Source organism: Dermacentor albipictus, unplaced genomic scaffold (genome assembly GCF_038994185.2).
Source record: "Dermacentor albipictus isolate Rhodes 1998 colony unplaced genomic scaffold, USDA_Dalb.pri_finalv2 scaffold_12, whole genome shotgun sequence".
NCBI classification, from domain to species: Eukaryota; Metazoa; Arthropoda; class Arachnida; order Ixodida; family Ixodidae; genus Dermacentor; species Dermacentor albipictus.
In genome coordinates this window covers 4,309,119-4,320,669 of record NW_027225566.1, presented here as the reverse complement: position 1 = coordinate 4,320,669, position 11,551 = coordinate 4,309,119, and the positions used below count along the sequence as shown (strand labels likewise).

At 46.2% G+C, this 11,551-nt stretch overlaps 1 protein-coding gene across 13 annotated transcripts in view; it reads right to left on the bottom strand.

Moving 5' to 3' along the window:
• Positions 1 to 296: 296 nt before the first annotated feature.
• Positions 297 to 11,551, bottom strand: part of LOC135914174 (uncharacterized) — a 74,549-nt gene continuing 63,294 nt past the window's right edge. For 12 of the 13 annotated variants that reach the window (XM_065446911.2, XM_065446910.2, XM_065446914.2 and 9 more), the window contains 2 exons: positions 10,764 to 10,820; positions 297 to 541 (listed from right to left, as the gene is read on the bottom strand). In XM_065446911.2, coding sequence (XP_065302983.1) covers positions 528 to 541; positions 10,764 to 10,820 — 71 coding nt within the window. In that variant the 3' untranslated portion in view covers positions 297 to 527. The remainder of the gene's footprint in view (positions 542 to 10,763; positions 10,821 to 11,551) is intronic. The other variant, XR_010568233.2, reaches the window with a different exon arrangement.

The window sequence follows — 11,551 nt, the reverse complement described above, 5'->3', positions numbered from 1 at the left end:
GGTATGATGAATTCCATAAGATTTCAATATTTATCTAATGCGTGCGTGCCTGCGCTGTTTTTCATTAGAGTCGGCATTGCATAGAGAATTATTCGGAACTCATTATTTGACACTGAAGCATCACAAGTGTTTTTTACGTTCAATATAGCCAGCAAAATAGCAACAGTGCCAAACCACAATAATTCATCATGGTGGGAATCGAGAAAAATTCCATAACACCAGGTTTACAAGATCAGCTCCTAGCACTGCCACAATGCACACAATGTGAAATTTCAAGGAAAGAGCGCACAGAGGTGTTTTCACTCTAATAGCCACAGGTGTCAGCAACTTTATTAAAAATCCATCTAGTGGCTGGGTAAATAAAATGTCCACAATGCACAATAGCCCTGAATGAGAAAAATGTGTGTATGGTACGCCACATTAGTCAGAAGAGCTTCAGGACTTGTATGCCTGTCGCAAGTGCTCCAAAACCACATCGATGGGATTCACTTGGAACTGTGGGTGGTTCACAACTCGCTCCAAGTGCTTCATGTCCTTCTCCCTGCACAGAGCAAGAGGAAAGCATGCCTGGCACTCTGATCGAACCGCAATAGGATTCACGAGAAAAGCCTAAGAGGACTTCACCTCACTTCCATGGCATCTACAGTGTTGGTGTACTGTATAGGGTGTCCCAGCTAATGTTAGCGAAGCTGTTCAACGAAATATGGATTAAAAAAAAACTGTGCATGATACAATTGTTTGACCGACACTGTTCGGTTATCATGGGTCTGCGAAAACCGTAGGTCTCTAAATCCTATCTCGCACCATGTTTATATATATATATTTTTTTCGTTGAACAACTTGGCTTGGCAACTGGGACACAGTACATGCGGTGCCTCGACATTATACCAGCGCCGCTAGACAAGAAAAAAGTGCGGCCTGCCGAGTCAGACAGGCTGCAACGGGAGCCAAAATGACAGCCGTAGTTGCATTCTCGCCAGCTTGGCTGGGCCGAACGGTGCCAGCTGTCGGGGATGGGACGTGTTGGCTCCCACGGGCGACGGCGTTCCAAGCGCGTTCCCGACACATTTTCTGTGCCGATCCCAGACAACATTCCCTGACTGGTGGAGCCGCGGCAGATGAATGCATTTTTGATGCACGCGGCAAGCAGCATTTTTTTTTTTTTACATTCCTATACATTCCTATACAAGGTACAAAATCCCAGCAAGCGTTTACTATGTAACTCACACATCACACTGTCCGTACCACATAGATTTCGAAAATCCGTCGGTTCTTTGTTTTTACTCGAGTGCTTCAACTGATGTTCTATAACAAAGGCACTTAGGTATAATGAAGTACCAAGCTAAAGAATTCATTGCTATATGGCAACAGCAACCGACCGATTTTTCTGACCTAAGAAAAACCTAGAAGTCCAGGAAAAAAAATATATGTAGATCACACGTACTGCAGCAATCAATGAGAAAAGTTTTGCATCCAGTATCCAGTAGGTTATGTGCTGGTGAGAGACTTAAGTAAAATCGTCTACGTCTCCGAGTTCACGAATACAGTTGTATGACTGTTGGCGAAATGTCGGGGTCGACTGGAACACCGACAACGGGAAGCAGTTTGGATTGCCGTGGGTTACCATACAGCTAGCTGTTGCCAACGAAGCTGTGCAAGGTGATCAGGATGGTAAGTTTTAAAGCAGGAGAAGTTTCCAGCAAGGTGGCATACTACAATCACCTACAGCTCATGAGAAGTGACAGATGGGAGAGACGCATAATTCAGTATATATATTATATTCATGGTTTCATCACTATAACTTTCATTATACCACGAGTTCACTCTAAACAAATCTCCAAATCTTTGGGTCCACGCCATCGCATGTTGTAACGTCCAGAATGTCACAGAAGCAGAAAAGACTCCAAATTTTTGGGCAAGGCACACGCTTACAATGGACCTTCAAAACGCCAACGAGTACAGGACACCTCAGTTGGTAAGTCGAATCATTTGACTTGTTGTACCTTGCGTGAGCCATCTGCGTATATTGCTTAATGAGATGGCTTCGCTGTGGTATACTGTAAACCTGTTACTTTTCACAATGAGTTAATTGTCGCAAATTATGCCAACTATTCATACTCACAATGTAAACGTTTATTGCATGAAGGAGCATGTTCAAGTGCAGTTACGCGTTAAGCACGCATTTGCCATGAGAGTTGGAAAGATTTTAAATGGCTAACATAAAGCGACGATGAACGTGGACACAACATTCCATTCTGTTTAAATTTCTGCTTTAAAAATTTGCCGGTAGACGCCAGCGCGCACACCACATGTACATAGCACTCACTTGTACATTGACGCCTGGATCATGGCCGTGCTTGGGTAATCAAATAACACATGTACAGAGAAGACACCTATATGACATTACTGCTGTATGTCCTCGTCTTTATTTACATGTGCCATGTAAAAACAACATCTCAGCGATAACATGAAAGGTCTATGTACTTTCTGATGTCAATGTTCGACCTGTTCTCACAACATATTTTATGTATTATAATTTACTTATATGAAATATAATTTTCATTCACAGCACACGTGGATGCAACCGATAGCTCCGCACACAGGGACGACGGTGCCCGACAATTTCCCGATCAAGGTTCTGCAAGCACTCTTAACACGGTTGCACCCTTTGGGGTGCATATTTGTCCCACAACAATAATCGCCATCTGCCTTGCTTGCGTTTCCTTTCTTGAAAACTAGGCGCTCGCTACTTTCCTGTCGAGAATGCTGCGTCACTCTGAAAATGCGAGTGCCGTTCGTGACTGGGAAGTACCAGGCTCGCAGCATTAAAGAAAGGAAACGCAGGCAAGACAGATGACGATTATTGTTGTGGGACAAAGTAAGCCCCAAGGGGTGGAAATTTTTCTAAGAAGGAGTACCAGATCTTCGGTGTACCCTCCCCTGAGTGGCGATGGGCTGGCCTCGCTCCAAGCAAGCCGAGACACTGGATGCATTGCTGACGGGACTATTGACCTGAAGGTACTGAGTGACGATCAACGCTTGACATTTTTGAAAGATCTCTTTGTTCTACCGAAGCAAGCACAATTGCTTAGGCAAATGGTGACACAAGAGAAATCATCAAAAACGGCTCAGCTTTCGAAGAGACCGGCTTGAAAAGCACAGTTAGCTAGTTTACAGCAAACAGTTGAGCGGTGGATTGTGCAAGGTCTGCATCCTATTCCCTCCAAAGACTCAGTGCTCTCCTTACAAGACACACATCTTCGTCAAGACTGCTTTGAGAATCCTGTCCAGGGCATGTGGGAAAGAAGGGTCCCTCCATTCTCATGAGCTCAGCGTTGCCTAGAGAGGTGCAATGATGCATCTTCAGATCAGCGCTAGAAAATCTAGTTAACTCTATCCCCACTATTGTTTCTAAAGCAAACCAAGCACTGTTCGAAAAGAAATACATGTCCAGGAAAGAGTTCTCTGTGCGAGGTAAACAATTGCTCTTCGAGGTCACTACTGCGACGACTCGTTGAGCGATCCTGCAAACAAGGGCAACTTCCTGGCAATTTTGACTATTCTTCCTAGGCACAATCCTTTGCTAAAGCAGCATCTCGAGGAAGCGCCACGGAACGCTACGTTAGCATCTAAGACTGCTCAAAACAAAGTGATCAGTGTAACAAAAGATTTGATCCAAGAAAATGTTGCAGCGCAAATTCGAAGCGATCAGAATTTTTTCAATCCTGGCGGACGAAGTCGCAGAGCCCTACTCCAGTCATGGATTTCTCGCGCTTTGCTTGTGGTTCAGACTCTTCAGACGACATTCAAGAGGTTCTTTTCGATGTTGCCGAGTTGCAGCGCATAACTGGAGTATCAATAGCTGAGGCAATACTGGGTTTATTATCTAAGCATCAGCTGGATGTCACATCGGTTCGCAGACAATTGTATGATGGAGCATCATCGATGTCGCCAGCGCATGTCGGCACGCAAAGGCGAATTCGAGAGAAATAGCCTTTGACACTGTGCGTGCATTGCCACTTTCATTGAATTGTGCATCGCTGCAGCATGTCGACTTTTAAGCATCAGAGCTGCCCTTGATACCATCAACGAGGTGTCTCATCTTTTTTGACACTTCGCCGAAACGGACCGCCTTCTTGAAGTTGATTTCTCAATCACGCAACAAAGTAACATATAGGAGGGTTGAGGGGCTCTGCAAAACCAGATGGGTGGAATGGCATACTGTTCTCAAAACCTTCCATTTGTTTGTCGTACCCCTTGTGGGCTGCCTTGACACGATGGCAACACCAGAGGCTTACAGCTGACAGGGATCGCTGACACTTCGACTCAAGCTCGGTTTCCAATGCTTCAGGCTTATCTTGCAGGTTGCAAACGTCCAACATGACCACGACATTCATATACTCAGGAATGCATTGGTCTTTTTTCGACCACTTGTAACGGAACTTCAAAAACGAGATGGAGACATTGTGGACGCCTACAATATGATCGACGCAACCATCGTTCGTCTCAAGTTTGTGCGCAAATTGACACTGCGTTCTACAGCTGGTTTCAGATGGCTGAAGAGTTTGCTAAATCTGTTCACACAGAGCTTAAGGAAGCCGAAAATTGTGGGCTTTCAGTGTAAATGCACGAACATGCCATCGTTGGATGCGAGCGAATACTACCGCTGTAATGTTGCTGTCCCCTTTCTCGATCATGTGATGAAAGAGGGACACTCGCTTCCCCAAAAGCAACTGAGTGATGTTGGCACTGCTCCGGCTCTTGCTGTCTGCTACTGGCTGAGCTGATTTAGAGGACCTAAGACAGGACTTGCTCTTTTCGGTAAGAGAGAAGCGTTCACCGTCGCCACTCAAGATGAAGCTGAAAGAATGGTAGCACTTTTGTAAGCACGATGAATGCACTGAGAGACAGCACAATATTGGCAGTTTGACTGCATCCACAGATGAAGATGTACAGTCGCCGACCGATTTTCCGGACTCCGAAAATTCGGACATGCCCGATTATTCGGTCAGCTTCGCGGCACCGCCATCCTCCCCATAGACCACAATGTATAACAACTGCCGAAAGTTCGGACACCTTGCAACCTCTCGTCTGATTTTTCGGACACTTCTTGAGCCAACTAGGTCGAGAGCACCATGCACCGACTGACCAGTGTATGGTTCGACTTGCTGAACGCGATTTTTGTTGTGAACGGAGCTTCCTTGCTGCCCCACGAAGTAGCGCTACTAGAAATCCTCGCTCATCATCATCGTTTCTGCCTGGTTCTGCCCACCATGTGTTCGCTAGAGTGGCTCTGCAGTAGTTTCGATTTCAGCTTAGTAAGCCATGTCAAGTCAATCCAGCAGCTAATTTGTGTCTTCGCGCACGACGCTGCGAGCAGGCCGCGTTTTTTCGTTTGTGTGACTGGCGTCGGCACGGTGGTGTTTGCTCTGTGTGCTCTGTCGAGGTTTCGGTGATCCAACGCGGCATACGGAAACATCGCGTCAAGTCTCTAATGGCGCCGACAGTGCCCGCGCAGACTGTGCTGGGGAATGCCGGCAAGCGGGTGCCGGGAGGCCTAAGATTTATCGCCTTCTGATGTGCTCCCTACTGACGCGGAAAATATTCTGCCGAGACCTGCGCAGTGGTTGCATTGCGACTCCGGACACCGTCTCATTTGACAGTTTCACAGGTGCTGACACTGCTGTACTGACGTGCGCAGAACTCGACGACGGTGAGATCATTCGTCAGGTTTCTGCTGCACCGCCGGACGAGGACTCTCGAGTCGGAAGATGACGCACCATGTGCTACGCTGCCATCGCATGCGGAGCGTGTACAAGCAGTGACTGTGCTTTCAGCCGCCGTACGACCCTCTCCGAGATTCAGGCTTATCTGATTGCGCGTAAACGGAATAGCGTGCAACGGCGCATTCACGATTTCTTCAAGCCTACTGCCGAGCCCGAATAAGTGCGTGGAAATAAAGGATTTCATTTTTTTTTCTCAATCTGCTTTTTCGGACACCTGTTTATTCGGACATTTCCGCAGTCCCCTTGAGGTCCGAATAAACGGTCGGCGACTGTACTTTCGAACATTAAAACCCGCTTGTGAAATGACGGGACGTTACCGTGTACAAGCGTCGAGGCGGAGAGATGCTTTTCTGCCTCGCACTGCACTATGACTTGCACGATCGACGATGATAGATGAACGCAACGGCTGGCCGGTTCCCTGCTGATTGACGTCTACCAAAGCATGCACACTGAACCAGAAGTCTTAAGCAAGTTTATCACAAGACATCACCGCAGGATGTTTGAGAAGTCTCTCCTGTACGATTACGATCTGTTGGAAACCCTACCACTACCAGCGATGCACATGTTTGTAACTGTGTGATAGTTCTAGTGGTGAAACACAAGAAAACTGTTGAAAACACGACTGTTTCATGTCTTTGTTCCAATGTTGTGCAGTGCTTTGTTTGTTGGCCTAATCGGGCTGGAAGGTTTTGAAAACTGTTCAAGCTTTGTGGTTACGCTGGCGTGTACATGTTTCATGTGTGTGTAATATATATATATATATATATATATATATATATATATATATAGATATATAATAGTATAGTATAATATAATATATATATATATATCACTTTACCAATTTTGTTCAAATGTCGTACAGTAATGATCTTTGATATCAATAATAATGTAACCATGCGGACTTCAACCGTTCGGTATTAAAGTGTAGTAATGGCTTTGCGACTGGGTGAACTTTAGAGCATCGTGAAATCAGTGCCACATTTCAACACAAACATAAATAATTTGTGTTGTCATGTATGCGTGTGTGTGCGCGCTGTTTACTGAGTCTTAATTTAGTACAAAATATAGGGCCAATAAGGAGCTTTGTAAAACAGTCTTTTTACGGATGTAATTTACATTATATAAGCATTACAAAAATAAAAAATATATTGTCATGCGCGGCCTATTTCGCCATTAAAATGTGATCGACTTTAGAGGCACACCCTTTCTAAGTACTTCGAAAGAAGAGACGTGCCTGCACTATTGATCACGTTTTTAATGGCGAGATAGGCAGCGCACAGCCGTAATTGTACTCTCCACATTCTTAGAATACGTAGACTAAGCTACGGCCATCAAATATACTATCTCAGGAACATCCTTATAAGTGACCCTTTTGATAGCGTCGAGCACCATCTCACATCTGAAAGCACGCGTGCCGATTTCTTTGAGTGCTGACGCCCTATACTCAGCTTTAGGTGTCAAACTTCCAACTCCCCTCCCCCTCCCCTCGGAAAAATATATTACTGTCCCTGGGAGAGATTATATCAATCAGCGGCAAGCTTCCTGGGGTCTGTTATCAAACGTCTCCACAACACTGCGACAACTCGCAGTCACAGGTTGCGACATCGCTTAAAAACAAACATCAAACTATGTCGTGGACAGTGACATATGAATTGCAGTGAACGTCCACGAAATGTAAACATGCACTGGTGCTGAACAATGAGCCCTCAATGATGCCAGATTAATGAATAAGTACAAACTACTAAAAAACGTGGCGTTATCTGCGTTTGCACATTTTCGTTTAAAATCATAACTATCCGCACAGTCAAAAGGGAAATACAAAAAGAAAACTGATCTTCATGCCGTGTGACATATGCATGCATGAACGAGGACGGTCACACACCTTTATTCCAAGCTGTAATACGAGACGGATGTTTACAACCTCAAAATAAAGCATTGCTTAGGATAGGAAATTAGTAGCTCCCGATAAAATTGCATCAAACATTCAATATTCAACAGTGCCTATACAGGGTGTCTACCAAGTCTACCAGCCTCAAGGCCCAGCGTTCCACTCGAGGAGATGCCTGTACGGGAACTGCCTTGTCAGGCCCCAGCAGCGCCAACAGCGGCTTGTGCTCCGTGACCGCCTCGAACTTCCGGCCACCCGGCTAGGACAGTGGCAAAGCCTTATGCTCTGAAGTTGGACGTTTGTTTTTTATTTAACAAACAAACTGGGGATAAGGGGGTGTAGCAAGCATGTGCCGCCCCCTCAGACATAATCTTAGTTCACCCGCCAGGCTCGGTGGCCTGCTAAGCTCAGCAGGCAACATTGGTGACCGCATCGCTATAAACGCCGACAAGCATGGCTGCTCGCCGGTCAGTTATCGTTCAGCACCAGCATGCTGCGGAGCGTTCGTCTATCGGAGGGTGCCCCGAGCCCTCCCTTGTTCACGAACCCGGGTGGATCGTGACACTTGACACTCGTGCTTTGACAACTGGTACAAAGCTGAAAAGACTAAACTGGACATCATCAAAGGAGCGTATAAGCAGGCATTAGGACTACCCAACCACACCAGCCCCGAACTTCTACTACAATTAGGTATCCACAACACCCTAGATGAGTTAATCGAAGCGCAACATCGATCCCAACTAGAGTGGCTTACCCTCACTGAAACGGGCCACATTATCCTAACCAAGTTTGATATCACTTATCACCGCCAACATGGAGACAAACACCCAATACCATGCGATAGGCAGCAATGGATACACGCCAACCCTATTCCCCAAAACAAGCACCCAGACAACAACAAAGAATGCAGGAAGGCATACCTCCCTCATCAAAGCTTATGCCAACACCACGGGCATCACCCTCGTCGATGCAGCTGAATACCAAGATGGACGTCGCTTTGCGGCGGTTACCACAGCAGGCGGCTTGCTCCAACATGCTGCCAGCATCGTTACCCAAAATACCAGACAGTCGAGGAAGTGGTCGTCGCCCTGGCCACACTTGACCCAGCCTGTCCCACCATACTGAGCGATTCTTGCACAGCATCAACTACATCAAGGGTCGTATTTCTGAACAATCACTCTGTATCTCACAAGCCCCCACATTTGTTTGAAAATTAAATCCCCACTCGTCTGGACCCCAGCACACGTCAGCGATGTCCACCCGCACCTCACCAACCTCCTTGTGGTTACACACTCCGTAGCACGAGAATGAGTCAACCGGAGTGCTGGAGAAGGTGCAGGTGCACCTGCAGGATGCGACCACCTTACAAGATACAATGACCTCGTGAAGTCATTTTACCTCAAAAGAACCTTTCCGACCGGCCATTGCAAGTTAAACAGAGCACAGGAAACCACCCTTCGCCTGTTACAGACCAATACATATGTCTGCCTGACACGCTATCACATCGTATACCCCAACATCTACCCAAGCCACATGTGCAAAATCTGTAAAACTAAACCAGCAACACTCCCCCACATGCTATAGGAGTGAAAACCATAGCATGTGGGGTAGCCCAGACCTTAATCCCGTGACCCTCGCGTCAATAATAATAATAATATTTGGGGTTTTACGTGCCAAAACCACTTTCTGATTATGAGGCACGCCGTAGTAGAGGACTCCGGAAATTTTGACCACCTGGGGTTCTTTAACGTGCATACCCTCGCGTCAAGATGGCACGCCGCCCTGCACAGCTCCCATCTCGACGACCAACTCTGGGATACCCAGCACGCCTACGAAGCAGCGAAGAGGCAAGACCTCGACGTCCCACCATGGGAGGCCTAGGCCCAGCCGACTAAACTGCCGGTTCTCAATAAAGTTCACTCTCTTTCTCTCTCCATAGCACGTAGGCACTATGGTGCAACTCCTCCCCTATTCGCCTGCAAAAAAAAAAAACTACATAGGTACCTCAGAAATTCTTATGATGTGTAAATGCGAGAGCATTACTTGTCACTGAGTATGTTGCTGAGTCACGTCACTGTGTTTAGCGTTGCATATGAGGTCGCAACAGTGCAAGACGACAAACCAGCCATACTGAGATCCCTCAGCCGAGTTCTCATTAAAGTAGTGTTTCACATGTGTTGCGTAGAGTGTTCTTTCTCAATGACACCACTTTTTAGCACAGTGACACAACTTTGCCAACAAATGACAGTACTTTTCATAGGTGAACTCCACCTCATACTCTGGGGAGATGTCGTCATAGTCGTGCGACAGCTACCTGAAGGTTGCATCTTATTCGTGCCATAGCCTCTGGGCTCCGGCATCTGCGGGTCCAAGCTGATTGACAGTAGCATGGGTGCACATCTTGCTGCAGCCACTGCACCTCACCGTGCTCGCTCCTCAGCCACTCACTCTGCCTTTCACGTTGTCGGGAAGTTGGTTGGTGAACACTGTTTCGCTGCAGCAGCTCGCTTTGCACGTTTCGCTGCGTTGTCATGGTCTTGTACTTCGTCGGCAGTGAACTGTTACCTCTGGCCACACTTTGCTGTCTCACCTGATGGGGTAGATGCGAGCTATTCTATTTCGAATGATGAAGACTTCATAGTGCCGACAGCGGTGCAACTCCTATGTGTCATCTAGTGCATTGCCCACCAGGCAGAGCCCAACCACGTGCGCATCCTCGGAAGTATGTATCACTGCCACCGACTGCAATGGTGGTGCAGTGCAACAGTGGTGCAGCGGTTAGTGGGCTCGCCTACAGAGTGGTAGCAGTGGCTGTGGGGCATACAATTAAATACTCACCGTGGCCACTTCTTAAAATTTATTTATTTAATTATTTTTTAGTTAGGTGAAGATGGCATAATTTGTGTGCCGTTTTTCTGCCATGGCTTTCTGATCATAGCAGGGTTGCACAATGAGCCAAGTAATGCTCTCGCATTTACAAAAACTTGCAGGTGACCAGCGAAAGCTAGCTTTTGGCTTTCATTCAAAATGTGCACTCACAAGGTACACAACATTCAAGTGTTCAAGTAACAGGTATGTACAGGACTCACAGCAACTTCTTGCTTGCTTGGAAGCTCTTGGATGCCCGAGGCTTTCGTCGCGTCCTCCTGAAATGTAGTGAGAGATGACGCAGCACAAAATTAAGGATTTGCCTAGAGATGCTACAGTTAAGGAAGCAGATAATTTCATGACTAAGATTCACTACACAAACAAGACATCTTTAATTTCCATATCAAGGACGAGCTTACTCCATGTAAGAAATTTAGCCAGCAGGACATTTCAACGTGTTTCGCTGGCAAGAAACCAGAAAGCAGTCTCCGAAGCAAACCTCCATTAAAAAAAAAAAAAAAAAACGCCAGGATGGTAAAATGCTCGCATGAATTAAGAAAGTTGATGGATTTGGATTGTAATGACACTTTGAATATACCACAACCAACAGGGCAACAAGATGCTCCCTGGTGTGCAGGCAGAGACGAACTCCAACAGAGCCCCAAATAAGCAGCATTGTGTCATACCTTTGCTGCGAGTCGTTCTGATGCTACTTCTCCCACAGATGTTAATATGATGTATTAAGGTCAAAGGCCTATTGACTATACAGTACAACCTCGTTATATTAAGCTCAACAGCCAATCACCTACACTGTCCAATCTGATTACCTTCGTTATATCTAATATTATCCATTATAAAAGTGCAGATTAATATCAGCAAAAAGAAGTTTGCAACTGAATCCATGAAAAAGAAGCATAATGCCATATATTGGCACCATAAGTCAATGACTGCTATTGCAAGTTGCTCTCACTGAGGATTTTGTCAGCGACAAAGAAATATTCTCTTAGCT